General features: G+C 41.7%; 1 protein-coding gene across 1 annotated transcript in view; it reads right to left on the bottom strand.

The window, feature by feature from the left end:
• PRDM6 (PR/SET domain 6) overlaps window positions 1-19370 on the bottom strand; it is a gene marked incomplete at both ends in the record, with an annotated part of 98922 nt that overhangs the window by 75018 nt on the left and 4534 nt on the right. The window contains one exon of the mRNA XM_082835658.1: window positions 14023-14330. Within this exon, the coding sequence (XP_082691784.1) occupies window positions 14023-14330 (308 nt within the window). The remainder of the gene's footprint in view (window positions 1-14022; window positions 14331-19370) is intronic.

The following is a 19370-nucleotide window of genomic DNA, read 5'->3' on the forward strand; positions in this document are numbered from 1 at the left end:
AGAATAAGAAGCAAAAACCTTCTAGGTGAAGTAATAGCTTAGGCAGAAAGCACAGCAGTGGAAATTAGCAAGATATTGACAAAGAACAGGAAGCAGTTCACTTAGAATGAAGGAGCAGAGGGAGAAAACTGGGCTTCTAAGGACCAGGAGGGGATGGCTGAGCTTCCCCTAGGAGCATCTTTCCTCCCAATCCCTGACTCTCTGGGTATTAACTACCTATGTCCCGAGGTCAAATTTCTCCTCCTTCCCCGATCTCAGCAGGAACCTCAGGAACCTCTCCCCTCTGTGTACCTCAAAAAGCACTTTCCGGACACTGTTTTCAACTGGAATTACTTGCAATCCTACTACTCTACAGTACTTGAGGGCAGAGTTGGTCTTGCCCATCTCTGTGACATGCACAACACCCCATGCACAGTCGTTTCTCCATAAATGTGCTTCCCTGAATGCTGGGGAGTTTACATTTTCTGGGATGATAAATGTGGAGCCCATGATCCTGGAACACAAGGTGGACTAATCTCAAGGGCCTGAGCTATGGGGTCTCTTGTGAAGCTGGCTGGGCTGTGTCTGAGAAACCAAAGCAGTGCCCACCAAGGAGGGAGTGTTCCCAGTCAGGTCCAGAGACCAGGTTGGATGCACAGAGAAGTCTGTGGCAGAGACTGGAGCCCTGTAATATGATGGGAGTTCAGGTCTGAGAGTGCAAAGGGCAGGCAGCACAGCAACAGATGGGTTCAGAGCAAAAGCTCTGCAGCTCACACAACTCAGTGGAAATCCTACCTTTACTACCTACAACCTTGGGCAAGTTACTTAACTTCTCTCTGCCTTCATCCGAAAACTTGCTTCATCTGAAAAATACTGTGGTAGTCTTTACCTTATTGGGTTATTCTGTGGGTGAATTAAGATAACTCCTATAAAGCTCTCAGCAGAATGCCTGGCACAAAGTCTCAGCTTAAATGTATTAGTTGTTAATACTGCTGTCAGATCAACAGCATTTCCAGTGTCAGATTATTACCTCCTTACTTTTTACAGAAGTAGGCTCTGAAAGTGGATCTTAGCACCAATTGAGGCTTGTGTCTAAGATGTCCCACTGCAATTTTTAATACCTTGTTTATAAAAGTGTCACAGATAAGATTTCTTTAGACATCTTTAGTAATGTCAAATGTGTTCTCAAATTTCAAGAATAAAAAGAAATCTTTTATTTTTTATTAGCAATAGAGGATACTTGCCTTTCAGTAATGGATACTTCTGGACAGAAGCAAGGATGCAATTTAGGATTCATATTTGGACTTTATTTTTTTTACAAAATAATTTATATGCACTATTAACTTTTACTTGAGTGATCCTCAAATTTACTTTTTTTCAAATTTGTTCATATAACAACTCCAACTCTAAAAAAAAAAAAAGATCAACAGTGTTTATTAAGTGCTTTTTGTGTGCTACTCTGTTAGTTGCCAGAAATACAAATATTTTAAAAAGCCATTACAGTAACTCCAAAAATGCTAGGCTCATAGGCCAAAAAGCAGAATGAGAGAACGGTAAGTTAAGGATAAGTGGATTCCTATTTGAGGAGGTGTGAGGTGGTCGCTGTTAGTGAACTCAATTTGAAACAATGTCAGGATACCTAAATGGAGATGTCCCACAGACAAGCGAGGATAGAGGATCTCAGACCCAGTGTGGGAAACGGAGTCTGAGAGCCACCTCTCACAGGGAGCAACTGAAACAGTAAGAGCAGGTACAGTACGCTGTGATCAGAATACAGGCTGCATGCTCCCTCAACGGGCAGAAATGGGAACCCGAAGAGGAAGACAGAAAACAATCAGAACATCTGCAGATAAAGTTAGCATATGGAAAATTTACAGACTGCAAATCACAAATATCATGCAAGGAGTATATGGCCTCTCTACGATATAGGGCTGTACAGAAGGAGCTGGCAGGAGACATGGAAAGGACAGTGCCGTCAGATGTAGTGCTGGTAAGAGCCGAGGGAGTGAAGGTTTCTGCTTGCAGTCACACAGCTCACACCCAGTGAGGGCTGGAACTCAGGCCCTGTGAACGCCACCAAATGCCTTCCAGAGGGCCACCTCCTCCTGAAGCACACCTTGATTGCTAAGGGGCTAATTACACACTGCAGCTGACACGCAGTGGAAAGCTTTCTGCCTTTTTGGCTGCTTCCTTATACCTGGCCAGAAGGACTTCAGAAAGACAGAAAATATGAAAGTCAGGCAAGTCCATTTTGCTGTTAGTAGTTCTTTAATATTTGTATCTATTTTTACCTGTCTATTTACCTATCTTGGGGTGTGGGTTGTAAAGGAGGAGACTGGAAATGCCGAGAGATTAGCAAGGTGTAGCAGGAATGAAAGCAAGGGGTGAGACTGGAATTAACATAGGAACAGACGAGACCAGATATAGAAGGGAAACCGAAGAGATGCCAGGTTTGCTCAAGAGCAGCCAAGACAAGGGAAGAAGCACGAAGGGAAGTTGACAACCTCAGGAGTAAGGCCGACAAAGGGGGAGCTTAGCATTTCGTTCCCCAAACTGTAGTTCCAGCACCACGTGGGACATTGGTTCAGAAAATTGATTCCTGGGTCCCAATGCAGGACCACTGAATCAGAATCTTTTGGGGGCAGGTCCCCAGACTGAATTTTGCTGGGCTCCCTGCACCTGGAGATTCTTGTCTCCAGGATGTGAGAGTTTACGAATCACTGAGCTGGAAGAAAAATCACTGAAAATACAGTTATTATTCTTTTCTTATTGTGGTAAAATACACATAAAAGTTACCATATAGTTTAGTAGTGTTCAGAATATCCACCATATTGTACAATCTCCAGAACTTTTTCATCTTGCAAAACTGAAACTTATACCCATTACAGACTATTTGTTTAATGGCTTTGCTAAAGCTTTGCTAACTATCCTAGCTCTGGAGCTGATACGTAGCCCATGGAGCACAGATACAACTGTAGGCATCCAGGTTTATGAGGCAGGGTCTAAGCTGGATTGGTTGTCAAATATTTTGACTGTCACCCCGATTAGATTATCATCAAAGTAAAAGCTCCAGATAACATAAGAGATATGGTTAATATTCAATAAATATATATTAGAAAAATATTAATTTCAGTTTAATTTTTGTTCTCTATGACAAGTTTTGGTATTTATGTTTATCTTTTCATTTAAAATTTTCTGTCACTTGGAATCAACACTGACACAGATTCATAAGTTGTATAATGTACTCTTATGTAGGTATTCACTGGTACACACATAGCTGCACACACATTTTTATGGACAGTGGCAAAGTGCCACTATGTTGATTTGTTGTCATTAATATTTATTGACAAGTCACGATATGCTGGGCATTGAGATGTTTTTCTATTCAGAATTCAATATCCAGGGTCAAACCTACCGAATGAATTGCTCCTGATTCAAGGCCATGGTCAAAAGACCTTCAGGTTTAGGGCTGCCTGGTGATTTTACTAAGTGCTTCCCCTTGCATGTTCATATTGCAAGTCAGTTCTCTGTTGTGAGGATTATGAGTGACCATTTCACTTACTGAAATCATGTACCTCTAGGAAATGTTCTTTATGTGTCTAATATTTGTAGTTACCCCGTTGCCCTCCATTAGAAATGTTCTTTTAAAAATTAAAGCCAGCAATGATTTTTTGTACATCCATGTTGTATGGTATCCCCTTAATACATAATGCTTTCTTACTTGTAAGCAGTGCTAAATAAATTTGCATTTAAATATTAAGCCTGATTTTATAGTAAGTAATTAAATCCAAACTGTGTATCATGGGCTACCATGTACAGTCTTTTGTTTCCACAGACAAATAATGAGATTCTTTATTACTATATGTAAGTCCACTACAGACTTAAAAATTATTAAAACCCCAATTGAAAAAGGGAAAATCTCTTTTGTTAAACAAGCATCATAAATATTGTCACTCAAATTTGTGTAATAGTACAATATGGCTCTCTTTTACATATGGAGAAATGAGAGGTACAAAGAAATTAAGTAGTTTCCCTCAAGTCTCACACACAGCTACATAAATCAAGGAGTCTTCTTACTTAGAAAAGCATTTCAAAGAGATTTGATTCTTTTTTGTTAATACCTTGATGTATAAAAAGAAACACAAAAATTTTTTCCTTCCTCCCTGAGGACTATTAAAATCTCCCTATAGATCTCAGAAAGGCTCTGGTCTTATTAAAGATGTGCTATAAAACATGAAAATATCAGTAGAAATGCTTCTATAGTATCAGTAGGGTCTGCAGACTGTTAATGAAATTTCCCACCAGGGAAGATACAGAGAGCGGAGGATGGGACTAGACACAAAATCAAAATCTATTCATGGGTGAGCCAAATTTAAACATCTGCAGGAGATCCTATGAAAACAGTGTCATTAGTTGCTGCTTTTAAAATGTGTTTTGCAGTATCAAGGAGATAGCACAAGTATCTTCCAGCAAAACTGTGATTCAATGTATATACAATGCAAATACAAACTGATGTATATTATATTAAATAGTCATCTCTCAAAAGACCATTATAAATATTGTCAATAATAGTTACCACTGGTTTATACTTTCATACAGTTTAAATTTCTTATGATAAGAATTATTTTTAATAGAAAAGTTCATTTCTACCATTTTAAAGTTTAGCAATTAGATTTTCTACTTTGTAGATTATCCAGGTCAAATTTTAAATTGCAATTAATTGCAATAAATTGAAATTAAGTGTTTTCCTCAGTAGACCAATATTTTTCAGGACTCTCTCTCCCAGGAACTATTTGTGCATTTTGTATATCAAAAATAGATTTTAATATTAGTGTGGGACAAACACAACAGGTTCTAAAAACATTATATTCTAACCTAGAATTTATTTACGGGTTATCTACCATTTTGGAGTTTGCAAGGCTATCTAGGAATTTAGTACTGTTGCTTTTGCGATAAACATTAATATTCCCACGTGTGCTAACAACACTTGAGGCCCTGGTGCTGTACAAGATACTGAAAACATGACTTGATTACATTTAATTTCAATTATAAAAAGCACTGAAGAACTTTCTACTGAATTAGATTACACCGAATGTTTCTACAGACACTTCATCATTTGAGGCAGGCTTAATTTAAAATGATCACAGAGAGTGAAAAACACTGTTCATTTTAATAAAATGGGCTTAATCCCATATCATTATTTCACAATTGCATGCTGTAGGTGCTGGTTTATTAAATAAACTTACAAGGGGACTGGCAAAAACACCTATAAAACTGAGTGCTTCGTTCAGAGTTCCCCCGAGACAGATCTAGTCACACGGCTTTTTAAGTCTTAACAGAAACCAGAATACTGTGTAAAAAAAAATTTAAATAAAAATGAAGAGATCGTATCAAGACACTGAATTGAAACACTGCCTTTTTTACTCAATTTTTAAGCAGTGAATTTTACAACTAATTAAAAATGAAAATGAACTTCTGACTTACAGTATTAAGTAACAGCAGCCAGATAAGTGCAAAGTGCCCTCAAGCCACAGGACTTCCCAAAACATACATCTTCAATTTAAAACAAAGAACTACCTTGAGATCAAATTATTATATATTCAAATCAGGACAAACTGAACATTTTTTGCCTTCCCAACAGTGTTAAACAATTTTCTAAAGTGTTATTGTTTTACAAGCCCCAGTTTGTGTTAGATTTCCAAAAGGGGAAAATTATGATTAAAAACAAAATGATGATTGAAAACAAATGTCTAAACTTAGTTATTCTGTACTAAGCATAAACTGCAAGGCCAGCTTTCATTGGATAGAGCTCTGCAGACACATCTGGCATACCCATCTCTGATATTTCAGAAATAAAGACAACTTTGTGGTTTGTGGTTAATGATTAAACACCAAGTGAACTTGTGTGCATTCTTATATAGGAAAATCTGCAGCATTTTGAGCATTTCACACTTGTAACAATGTCTTTATTAGGCTTTCCAGAATTAATTGATCTAAAATCCAGTGACTCTCTGATGTATCTATTGGGTAATTAGAACTCTAAGGACCAACAAATAAAACACATTATTGACTTTTAGATCTTCAATCAAACAAATATTTACAGATGTAATTTGCAAAACTTATTTCCTTTTAAGTTGGAAACATCTCAAAATCTGTGCTACTGATCTGAAGTATATCGGGATCATCAATACCCTCCCCACAAAGTATGATTAAAATATAAAAACAATGCTCCAACCTTTTTTTTTCCTTAATATTTTTATTGGAGTATAATTGCTTTACCATTGTGTTAGTTTCTGCTTTATAATAAAGTGAATCAGTTATACATACACATATATCCCCATATCTCTTCCCTCTCGCGTCTCCCTCCCTCCCACTCTCCTTATCCCACCCTTCTAGGTGGTCACAAAGCAGTGAGCTGATCTCCCTGTGCTATGCAGCTGCTTCCCACTAGCTATCTATTTTACATTTGGTAGTGTATATATGTCCATATATACACTACCATTCTCTCACTTTGTCCCCGCCTCCCCCTCCCCCTCCCCATGTCCTCAAGTCCATTCTCTAGTAGGTCTGCGTCTTTATTCCCGTCTTGCCCCTAGGTTCTTCATGATCTTTTTTTTTTTTTTTTAAGATTCCATATATATGTTAGCATACAGTATTTGTTTTTCTCTTTCTGACTTACTTCACTCTGTATGACAGACTCTAGGTCCATCCACCTCACTACAAATAACTCAATTTCGTTTCTTTTTATGGCTGAGTAATATTCCATTGTATATATGTGCCACATCTTCTTTATCCATTCATCTGTCAATGGACACGTAGGTTGCTTCCATGTCCTGGCTATTGTAAATAGAATGCTACAACCTTTAAGAGCAACCCACACCTACCCTCACAGTCTAGGTTAATCTCCTCTGAAGACAAATGAAACTTCATAATTATAAGCTTATTTGAAATCAGTCTGCCTGACCTTGAGACCAAGAACAGAAGGGGGGTGAGGCATACTGACCTGGTTTAGTGACCAGTAGCTACAGATATCAGAATGTGCTTGTTGTCAATGATCGTTGCTGAAATCTGTCTATACCACACTGGAACAATCAATTTTGTAAATGACTGCAATAATCAAGGAAATTGCCTAATTTATAAATCCTTGCATACAGCATTTTAATGGATTCCTCCATTTTAATGCTGATGCCTTCAGAGTTAAATGAATTGTTGTCCAGGCTGTCATTACACAAAATGATAAAAACATTTGTCTGGTGGGAAAACCTTCAGACCCTCAACCCATAATCAGTCATTAGTGACTTCCATGAAAGTTTCACCCTGCTGAGCCCCAGGAAGAGCAAAAGAACAGGCTTATCTGTCTCTCTGCCTTGGTAGAAAGCCCTGTTACAGTTTTGCAACTTAAACAAATTACCTTTCACTGAACTGTAACGCACTGGATGTGTCTCCCAGCTCGGACAGCCCCATATTTTAATAGTTTTTTTTCTCTCTCTCTCCTGTCTAATGCTAGGGGCATTTTTTACCACCCAACTCAGAATCAGCAGGCTCTGCCGCTCTGAACTCCCAGATCGTGAAGCATATCGACACGATGATGCTGGATGCACCGCAGCAAATGGGTGACATCCCAACCCTTACAGGTAAATCTACAGACTCCACCTGGAAACCCAGACTGCACACTTTGCTCTTTCCCTAAGCCCACCACACAGAGATTGCTCTTCTCAGTTAAACCTTGGCCAATTGATTCCAGCCAATAGTGTGCTGTCAGTACTTTACTTACTGCTCAATCTCACTAACCTGACATTTATGGTGCACTGATTGGCCTCTGTCAGTGGTGCTGGTTGTAAATTCACTTTGAAAAGCTTTGTGTTAACAGCCTTCAACCAGGCTCCAAGAAGAGTACGAACAGGCAGCCTGACAATTGCTCGACCTCCTGCCCTTATTACAGTGAGTAAATCAGGGTTTGAGCCATTAGGCTGGAGCCTGGGGCCTACACAAAAAGGATTGACATGACAAAAGGTCAACCTCTGTCACACATGTGTAACAATTTGGATAATGGAATTCTGTAACTTATCTGAGCGAGGTGGCAAATGCTTACAAGGAAAAGTATACGCTGTTCTGGCTGCTCTGGCTTTTATGCTAAGTAGTTATACCGGAGTCTGTATTTCTTGTGTAAATACACAAGGAATGTCTGAACTCATGAAATTGTGGAGTATATATGATTCTAAAAAAGAAAAAGAAAAAAGGAGAGCAAGACAGTTTCATAGTGGTCCCATGCACAGCACTTTTTAGAAAAGCCAAACACCAGTGCATCACATCCACCCTCTGAGAAAAGAGGATTTTGATACTGTGGACATGATCCCTCAGCTGAGTAATAGGCAGTTTTCCGTATTCAACCAAAAACGTTTAAAACTCATAATATTATACGACAACTACACGTGGTTTCTGGGTAACACAGTAGATTTCCTTGAATAATTAAAACTGCCTTAATTGACAGTGAAATTAAAAGGCTCCCCTGCAGGGTTCTCTGACCCAGTGTTACCAAAATCACATTTTCATCAGATCACGTGCTGCCACGCAGTGATTGGGGACAGCAGATTTCATCTGTCCAGTAACCTCTGCAATTCTGATTTTAATTTCCATACCCTATTTTTAAGGCAGTGTGGAAAAAGGAAAAAAATTATACAATGTAAGAAAATAGGCAGTTATGGACCAGGAAATACTTGTGAATTACTTTCTTCACATGGACAAAATGCTATCAAAAGAAGCAATCTGTAAACAATAGATAAACTGCACTGACCAATGAGAAAAATAGTCCTGCAGATACAGAACACATCATTCTTTATAAAGTATCTGCAACTAAAACACTGTAGTGTCACATGCATATTTGGATTAAACTTCACTAACATGAGAATTTCCAAACGGCTGTTATAATTTTTTTTAAAGCAGAGTCATTTTTGGACTTAGAAAACCAAGGGTGGCATTTGGTACATAAACCAAGAGGACCAGGACTTTAAATGGACCTTTTCAAAGCCAACTTTAAGTACTAAGTTTTGATTTTTAACACAATTCTGGAAACCATTTCAAGAGGCGGCAGATGGTTTTACAGTTTATGTAAAACTACAAAATGCTCACACTTGATCAAATGGGCACCACTATAAAAGATATCTTCAAATCAAATGAGGCAAAGCCAAAGAGATGCACCAGCTGTTACTCTGCATAATTAAAAACATAATAGTAACTTGACTATGGTTTATTTTGAAGGAGACATTACTTGGATTTCATGGAGTTGATATATTCAAAACTAAAATGATAAGCACTCTGCTATATTAAATGATAAATTGCTAAGAAACACAATTTTTACTTCAATATAGCTGTGACAGCCACATAATTCTGTACCCTGGTGTTTTGGTGAATAAGGCCAAAATGAGCCCACGTCTATAAAGCAAAATATGGAGTATACAGTTACAGCACTATCACTGGAACAATTTTTAAGTGATTTTAATTGAATTTAAAAATGATTTTTATTGAATTTAAAATTATTATTTTCAAGTGATTTTTTTCAACATCTAAATATATACAAATGGGTACAGTACTATAGATGGATTTGGGTCACTTATGGAAACATACATAATACACTTAAAATATGAAATCAATTCATTTCCTTCTAGTACCAATTACCTGTGATGGCTTTGAAATATAAACATTTAGCAGCATGTAATGTCTTTTTAAAATTGGTTTTCATTAATGTCTTTTGACCTAAGCTAAATAGTAATGATGAAAAATAGACCATTTGCTTCAAAGTAAAACTCTTATTAAATCTAAAATATTATGGCACAAAATCAAACCACAAAAAGGACCACATTATGTTACACCCCTTGATTTTCTGAAGAAAATAATGAAGCTTTCTACGTAGTGCAACTGAAAATGAGACACTCAAATTTTACTCAGGCAAAGAGAAATTCTGTAAAATTAGTACCTTGACTGTAATCCTAACAAGTTACTGCATTATTTCAATTAACAGAAAAACTTTTCTAGGGTGAAAATAAGTGCAATTTATTTTGTCAATGTTGGTAAAATTTCTTGTCAAATCAGACTTTGAGTTGAAAGGCTTGAGTAATTCTAGGCTATCTTAAACTGTAACTTAATTTTAAATTTCCATATTTTTTTCCAGTAGAATTTAAAGTATACACCATGTACATTCCTCAGGTCCAGTCGTATTAAATTCTGATGTTAAGCAGAAAGGGGAAACCATGTACGACTAGATTAATTTATCTCAAGGGAAAAGGGGCACATTAATAATTGAGATAATGTTTTCATAAATGTTGGAATCAAATGTGCCTTTTCACTTCTTTATTAGAAAACACATTAGGACAAAATTATCTCACTCTCATCAATAAGACCTAATTGCTGAGAAAGACTATGCTTTCTTTGCAAAACATTCAGAAAGATCTTTCCCGTCATGGCCAAATAGCTAGAAATATATCATGCATCCAAGTCTTGCTGGAATACAGGTATATAAGCAAGGCAAGTGATTGTTTAATCCATCCCATAATATTTCTGTTTTAAAGTATCTGAACTTATTATTTTTTTGTAAAACACATTAAAATTCTGATTCTAAAAGAAATTGGCCCAAAAAAGGACTAATAATTTGGCTTTTAGCTTGTTAACCTCCTTAAACTACAAATACCCAAAAGAGTCAAAACATAATGAAGGTAGTGGCATGATATTAAACTTTCTTTAAATTGTATTTTTATGAACCAGGGTTATACATAAAGAAAATATTAACTAAAAGATGATAGCACACTTACAAACCAATCAAACAAGCTCTCCGTAAATGATGTATGTTAAATATTTAAAAAGTCATTTTTCTACAAAAAACAAAAAGAGCTTTTAATGCTTCAACAAAAGGAGTAACTAAAGTGAATCTGATTGTTTCTGTAATAAGCCTTCATGTGTATAATAAAGTACAACCTTACTAAAAACAATGAACTGTAAACTGAAACAAAAATCCATCATCTACTCGGAAACAGTGACTAGCAATCCATTTATTGTACTGAAATAAAGATAAGTAACCTTGGTAAGATCCATCAGGACCTGAGTATTGAACTCTAAATATAAAGACATTTCTTCACCTGCAAGTGACTTGAAAAAACATGTGAGAAAGAGAAACGATTCCAGTTGACTTTTAAAATGAAATAGTAATGATCGATTGCTTTTAATTTTTTCAAGATCTGCTTTATGTCGATCTGATAGTCTGGAAGATACCTTTAAAAGTATGTTTTCAAAATGGATAATTATTACATGAGTCATTAAACAATTATTGCCAAAAGTTTCCTATAGACCTACAGTGTATTCCAATTACTGATTCTTTCTAATATAAAAAATATAATAATCAGAATTTTTTCACAATAAAATTTAGATTTGAAAGGAAAGACTAAAATCTGAGGAACAATCCCACATTTAGAATTTTCTGTTATAAATATAACAATTCAAATGGTCACATTTTATAAAAATAATAAATTATAATGCTTAAAAATTAAAAATAAACTTACACTTCATATCTTAAAAATAATTATACTAGTAAAACTCTGAAACCTATAAGTATTTTATCTTACACATGGACATTGGCACTAAGTTACCTGACCCTGGTCGGTCACATTTATATGATCTCCCAGGAGTCTGATACATATTACATGGCTTCAGTTTTAATATCCCTTCAATTCCCCTAAATGCATGTTATTGTAACTATTCTTACAGATGATAAAAATAAACAGATTATGTCCTTTTTCGAAGTAGATCATTCAAGCATAAACTCAGCAAGTCTTTTTTTGTAACACAGAACCAAGTCTATGTACCACCCCCCCAACACACTCAACTCACATACCCTAAACAACAGGTAAAACTCACTTTATATCCACCGAAGTATCATCAACAACAACAAACTAATTAAATTCCCCAGTCTCTTTGCTACAACAGAATTTTAACTTCATCAAGTACCAGTAAAGGTGCAGAAAAAAGGCTCCATAGTTTTCAGTATTGCTATATATCATCATATTCTATCTATATACTGGTCTCCTGCCAACATCCCAATCATTCAAAGCCTTTTAGGAAAACAAAAACCAACAATCACAATAAGCTATGGGATTTTTTTCGTATTTGTGGCTTTGTCCCCTGGCACTCTAAAAATAGACAGGCACTAAACCCAAGGCATCAGAGGGCAATGTAATAGTGCTCAGTTTTAACATTTTCAGATAGAACAAATCTGTACCACTAAGCAATTGCTTTACGATTTCCTCAGAAAAGTACTGGCAGATCTTTAACTGTACGGTATAGAGTTCCTAATAATACCACTGGAACAAGAAAAGTGACTGGAATTGTTTTATAAACTTGAAACCACAGTGGAGGTAACAACTAATTAGTCAAAAACAAAAACCAACTAGAAAATATTTCAAAACCAGATGCTTTATTTCCCACATGTCAGTTTTTCCTATCCAAAAGCTCTAAAGTCTAACTTGACTCAATGTATTGACCATTTTCTCCTGCCCCATTTCCCTATGTAAAATTTGTTAAAAAAAAAAAAAAAAAGGAACTATTTGGCAACATAAATATGCCTCATTTTTCCTCATTCAAGAATTCTATTCTGAAAGATTAAAAATGTATAATTGTTTTCCAGTAATAATTTCACAATAGTTTAGGCGTGAAATGGAACCTGGGAGCCTGGGCACAGTGCAGTGCACCAGTGGATAACTGTAGGGTACACAGTCCAGTGGCTACCATGTGGTCATCTTGGGCTGCTTGGCTATGAGCTCATAGATTTAGTTCCTCCCCTTTAATCAAAGGCAGCTCTGCAGACACAGGCCTTAGTACCCACTGCCAACAGTCATACAAGCGTTCTGGAGACCAAGTTATAGTGCTGGCCAGAGTGGGTGCTCAGCAAAATCTGAGTGGATTATTGAATCGCATGAGTTAGTGACTATAAGGCAACTTGCAGTGAAAAATGATCATCTTGCAGGCTACTGAGCCAAGAGTGGGGGGCAAGCTATTGCAGAAATGAGCCATTAATGGAGCCTTAAGGTCCATGCCAACTTGGCCCCTGGCATTTAAAAAAGTTTGTCTTCTGGCAAATCCCGCTCCATTATATTGCCTGGCCTCAGCCAGATGTACATACTGCTTAAGAGTAAGACTTCTGGCACTTTATTTTCATAAATAACTCTCCATGGTGGGAGTATCTAAAATTGTTGTGGGGGAAACCTACATTAAGGGTCTGTCTCTTCCGGAATGGACCTCAATAATCAACCATGAAGATTTGAGGCAAATCTTAGATTAATAGTTTTCAGATACGTTGTTGACTTTTAAGTAATAGCATCAGGTAAGACTGTACCATTGAAGTACTATCAATTGGGTTATACCAAACTGCCCAGAGTTTTCCTACAGTACCTTGTTGAAGACTGAATAACTGTACTTTGTCAGAGAAGTAGAATTTGTGGTATCTGATTCACAGTATGATTTTGCTTTACTTTGGGCACTTTGAAAGTTGTGAAACATGCTACAGTCTCTCACATTCAGCGTTTACTAAATTGTTTTTATCTGAGAAAATGAACCTGACTCTCCTTCCTCCTGTTTATGCTTATGTTCCTTCTTGCCCAGTGGGCAAAAACAAAAACAACATGTTGGAAGAGCTTAAAATAGGACACAAAATTCACCTAGCTCACATCCCAATGCCCAGCCTCCTCTCCTCAGGTTCTATCTTCTCAGGTGTTTCTCTTTTTCTCAAGATCAAGGGAGACAACAGTCAAATCTATCACAGCTAGAATGGAAGCTTGTTATGGTGATTCCATCTTCAGAAACCTGTAAGCCCTGTCTTCCTGGCTGGGTTGCTGTAGTGCTGGGCCTGGCTCTGCACCTCTTCACTGCAGGTGCTGCAAATACCAGGCGTCTGCGTGACCAGAGAAATCGAGCCTCCACTACCCTCTGGGGAACAAGGGAGGCTCTTTGGCGGCCAAAGCTCCAGCTGAGTGGCAAGGTTCTCGGTGGCGGCCGACTTACCTCCCAGAGATGCTGCGTGTTCCTCACGGCGCCGGCCTGAACCTTCTCCGGCGGCAGGAGCACGCCCTGGAAGGGCCCAATCCAGGTGCCCTGCTGGATCCTCTGCGCCGCGCAGATGCCGTAGGCCAGGCCGGGCACGGTGCTGGTGCACAGACACACCTCCCGTGGCAAGTCCCGAAGCCACTCGGGCAGCTCCGGAGGGGGCGCGGCGGCCGCGGCGCTGCTGGTACCCACGAGCCGGCGCAGCGAGTGCAGCGGCCCGTGCATGGGGCACTCGCCGTTGCGGTTGTCTGCGCACATGTCGCAACCTGCCGGAGACACGCGAGAGGGAGGGAGGAAAGGGAGAGGGTTAACCCCGGGTAAACCCCGTGCCAACAGCATCCCCGCCCGGGTGAGCCACCTGCGAGGGAAGTGACGCCAGAGGGCGCCGAGGCCACTGGGAGCAGGGGGAGAGGTGACCCGACGCGCTCCCTTGGAATTCGTCGCACCCAAATCCATCCGGCACAGGGTCGAGGCCCCGGGCGCCTCCAAAAGCCTCCCGAGTTGGGCGCGGACGGCGTTGTCGTCTCCAAGGAACCGATGGCTCTCGGCTTTTCTCCCCGGCCTCTGCCCCTTTCTCTCCCTCTTCCCTTCTGCCTCTAGCTCCCTCTGACCCTCTCCCCTGTTCCCTCGGGTTCTCTCTCTCAGTGGTGTTTCAAAGTGTATTTATCGTTGTACCAAGAGAAAAGGCGGTCTCTCGACCAATCTGATATCTCGGAGAGATTCTACCTTGGTCGCCAGGGTATGTCTGGTTTTCCTTTCTTTACAGTTATAGAAGAGACTTTCAAAATCACCACAGCAGATGGGCGACCGGTCCGGCGCTGCACGCCATCCCCACTCCTCGACCCACGCTCCCCTCCCGCGAGAACGTCCACGTAAGTGGGCGGAGCCGGCCTTGGCCCCGCGGAGCCCCAGTTCTAGACCCCGGCCACAGAGGGCGCACTGGCGCTAGGGTCTCTCGAGCGCCCCGGAAGCGCCCGCTCCGGGCACTCCGGCCAGGTGGGGACGGGTAGGGAAAGGGGGTGCTGTTCTGTCGGGTTTGGGGTGCCCTGTGCTTGCGTGCAAGCTCTTCCCGGAAGCACGCCCCCCAAAAAACCAACAGCAAATTTAACGATCAAGATAATGGGTCTTTAATGATGAGGATAAAGGTTCAATGGAGAGGGCCCCAAATCCTGCCCAGACGGTTGAGCCCGAGGCTAAATGCAATTATTCTGCGTTATAAATTAAGTGAGAGCTGTAGTAAAGCCTACTCTCTCCTATGTTCCTCAGAGCAGCCGGCGCGCGAGGGATCCCCCACCCTCTGGGGCGGCCGGCCGTGGACCCCCAGTGTCCCTCGACTCAAACTGGGCAGGAACAGGTCAAGCAGCCGCGGGAAGCAGGCCTGCGGCGACCATGCTGTCGGATCGCAGCGCCCTCCGGGTTATTAATGGGCCTGGCGGAGCCGCCGTGTCTGCGCCCTGGCCTGGCGGACCGGCCTCTGGGAGGCGGCCTCGGCGCCCGCCGGCGAAACCGGCCTCCCTGGTCCAGCTTCCCTGGGGAGCCACGGCGCCCCTGCGCAACAGAGCCCTGTGGCACTGGGCCTGATATCGGGCGAGCCCCGACTGGCGGAGATGGCAAGAGCTGGGCACCAGCGGATGCGCCAGCGCTAGGCGGCGGGTCCCCCTCTGGGCTCCTGCGCCCAGCCTTGGTCACAGCTAGTCCTGGTGGATCGCCCTGGGTGTGCCCTATCCGTGCTTGAACAATTGAAATGCCCAAAGAACTTGTGAAAAGTGAGTCACTGAGGAACCTTCGAGGAACACCTAATCGCAACCCACCATGATGTGCGATACCATTTTGCCATTCGCTTCACCGCGAACTGAAGGTTGACTAGGTGAGTATCCTATTTCAGTGAAGAAGGGCTCCAGCCCACGGCGCCTTCCCCTCCGGCAGCTACTCCTCCACTTCCCCCAAAAGAGCCCAGGGAATGAGGGGACCTTTGACCTCAGCTTCTTGAGGGTGTCCCCAGGCCTCTCAAGTGAAAAGTAGCAACCTGTTTCTGCAGGTAGTGAAGTGGCCATGCCTCCTGGACCTCCATCACACAAAGGACCCCTCTTGCAGCAAGACAAACTAATGTCAAAACTGTGCCAGGCTCTGCTTTTGACCCTAGGGCTAGATGGAAGGAGGCAGTCTCACCGTAAGTCAACTCCTCCAGAATGCAGACACTTCACACACCCTCTCAAGCTTCTGATTGTGAAAACAAAAACCCTAAGATAAAGGGGGGATAGAAGGAAAGACAATAAAAACTCACAATTACCAAGTGCCTACTATGTGCCAGACACCTACCTTCAACCAAACAACCACCATATTATCTAAATATCACAATTTCCATTTTGTAGATGAGGCAACTGAGGCTTCATGAGCAATGTAACTTGACCAAGGATCAGAAACTAGAAAGTGGCTGAGAAGGATTCACAATCAGGTCTGCCTGACTCCAAAGCCTCCAAACCTAGAGATCTAAGATTAATGAAAACTAGGAGAATTTTATATCCAAACTCATAACTCAGTCAATATAACTGAAATATTTCACTGAAGTCACTATTTAGGGGCTGCAAAACTGTTGTAGCATGATTGAACTAAAGAGATTTCTCTCTTTTTCCCACACTCTTGGGTTTGGGGAGGTTAACGTAAGAGGATGATTTGAAAAGTAAGTAGATGATGTCCATAATTTTGAATTTCAGTGCCTAACTTCAGAAATGAGCTTTCAGCACCTTAGCAAAAATAGCTTAAAACAAATGACAATAAGCAAAGGCAATATGCCCATAAAAATAAAAATAAATCACCCCAGGGAGTTAACAGACTTTCCCTTTCTGGTTGGCTCAGTGAAACAAAGGGTGAGAAGAAAGAGCATTTGGTATTTCCTCCCTAACAGTCCATACCAGAGATTCTGTCAACTTACAAGATCTCCACAACCTGTAACGTCACACCCACTACATCAGCAATAAAATGAGGAAAGGTGCCAACTCCAGCCACCACCCACACAGACAACAAGCACACTCCTGTTATTTGTTATGCACGATAGAGTATGGCTAGTCCTTTCTCTAAGAAGTCCTCTAAAGTACTTCTTCAACTTATTAAATTTCATTTGTCTCCATGAAGTATTGAAATATTTAATAGCAGCATTCTGCAGCGTGACAAGCTGAGGCTCTCCCAATATGTAGAAGAACACCTGCAGGGTAGGCAAGGCCAACCCACCATCATTAGTCCATCCAGTATAGGTTTTCTTCATTTATAAACCATTTCATGCTCTTTCAAAATACTCTACCTGAAAGGCTACGTCAAAATACATGTTATATCCTAACGTTACTGTTTCTTAATACACAAAACTTCTGCCACTGAAAACATGTGGCTTCTGACTTATGTCTCGGAGTCCCAAAGGAGCCTGAGGACGACTAAAACAAGTAACTGATTAGCTGGGGTTGACAAATGTGGCCCAAGTGGACAAACATTCTAGCAGAGTGTTTTCTAGACAGCAAGCCACTAACACCTACATGAAAAGATTTGAGGAAAAAAGTGGGCTAGATGCCTAAACTACACGTAAAAAATACGTATGTTTTATATACATGATACAGCATTCCAGGCCAAACAATACATAGTACATCTATTTGTATTCATAAAGAAGAGGCAAGTAAATGTTCCTATTTTCTCTTAAAATCAGGGTAAGTTTTTTCCACAACTTCATAATTATTATTCATAAAATGTTGTCTATATCTGTGAGAGATATTATATTCCCCAAGCAAGATACTTTGAAATGCCATTTTAGCATTAGGGAATGTAAGAGATCATGGTCTCTTCTCTCTCTTGAATAGATCTGTTAATACTCTTGTTTATGGGTCTCTGAGTAAGAGAAGGAGGTATCATTAAGTTATAGACTAGTTCACCCACTGGCTTCAGAAGGCCAGGCCAAGTGGAGTGAAGACCAGACTCTCACTCTTCCCTCCTTATCCTTCTGTATTGTTCGAATGTTTTTACAAGGGCACGTGCGACTTGTGTAATTGAAAATGGATCTATTTTAAGGTAAAGGGGGCAAAGCAAGCCAGAGTTCTCTGGCATCTCATTTCTCGTTCCAGGAAAGGCTAAATATAAAACGTCTCAGGGCTCTTTCGCCTTCTGGAGAGGTGGGCAGGAGCGCGTGGGCGCAGGCGGAGCGGGGACCCTCGGGACGCGCCTGCCGCGCTGGGCCTTCGCTCCCCAAAGCCTCTCCGCCGCTTTCGCCTGCCCTCACGTATCCTCCGGGAAGGCAACCGAGGAGCAGCTGAAAAGCCTGTCTCCCCGCCTGGGCGGCGGTAACCGCCCGGCTATAAATTCTCTGCGACCGCCGCCGAGGTCGCGGCCCTCTGTCCCACAGGCCGAGCCGGGTGGGGGCCGGCGCCCATCGATCGCCGCCCGCTGACGGCGACGCGGCCCCGGGAGTGCCGCCTGCTGGCAGCTCCGCGTGCTTCGTGGCGGGGGCACTGGGCCTTGGGGTCGCCGAGGGCGCTGGCCGACGGGGCCGAGGGCAGGCGGAGCGCTGTGACTGGGAGTCTCTCGCACTAGAGTTCCACGTCCCCCTCCAGCCCGCACTCCCTGCTTAGCCCTCCCCGCGCCAAGCCACTGGCTGGCTGGGATGGCGGTGGACCGTGCACGGGGTGGGCGCCAGGCCCCCCAGCACTTAAGCTGTATGTTGAAGGCCTTGCCCATTTCCTGCCAGCGGGAAGGGGTCTTCTAGGCTCCCAGGAGCGGGTCTAGGAGCAGGTCTAGAGGCGAGGCAGGCCCGCTAGGGGGACCGATTGTGTTCTTGCCCCCGCGGGGCGGCCCAGCTCCCAGGAACCTTCTGGGAGCCTCTCTCTAGAAGAGTTTAAGGCTTCCCTACGCGCTGGGCTTTCCCTGCTCGGCCTGGCTGCCGGCTTGGCCCTGGGACCAAGAGGGAGAGACAAAAGGGGGAGAGAAAGAGGGAGGGAGGAAATGTGGGTTTTATTTGTCTCCTGATGACTGTATTAATAAATTAAATGGCAGCGCCAGTGTGTGAGGGTGAGAGAATATTGCGCCGAGATAAACCTCGCCGGCCCCTGCCCCTGCGAGGCCGCCATATACATTGCGGAGATGATGAATAGAAGGCGCGAGAGGAGATCGAAGCGGGTCTGGGCTGGCTCCACTCTCTCCTACAAAACTATAGGGCAATTAATTGTGGCTTGTCCCCTCATCCTTCATCTTCTGGTGGCACATATCGATGGAGATTACTGCTGATGAACCGTTTTATCACCTTAAATAAACAGTCACCACCTCTTCTAACC

The sequence above is a fragment of the Leucopleurus acutus genome, assembly GCF_964270905.1.
Source record: "Leucopleurus acutus genome assembly, chromosome: 3".
In the NCBI taxonomy this organism is placed as follows: Eukaryota; Metazoa; Chordata; class Mammalia; order Artiodactyla; family Delphinidae; genus Leucopleurus; species Leucopleurus acutus.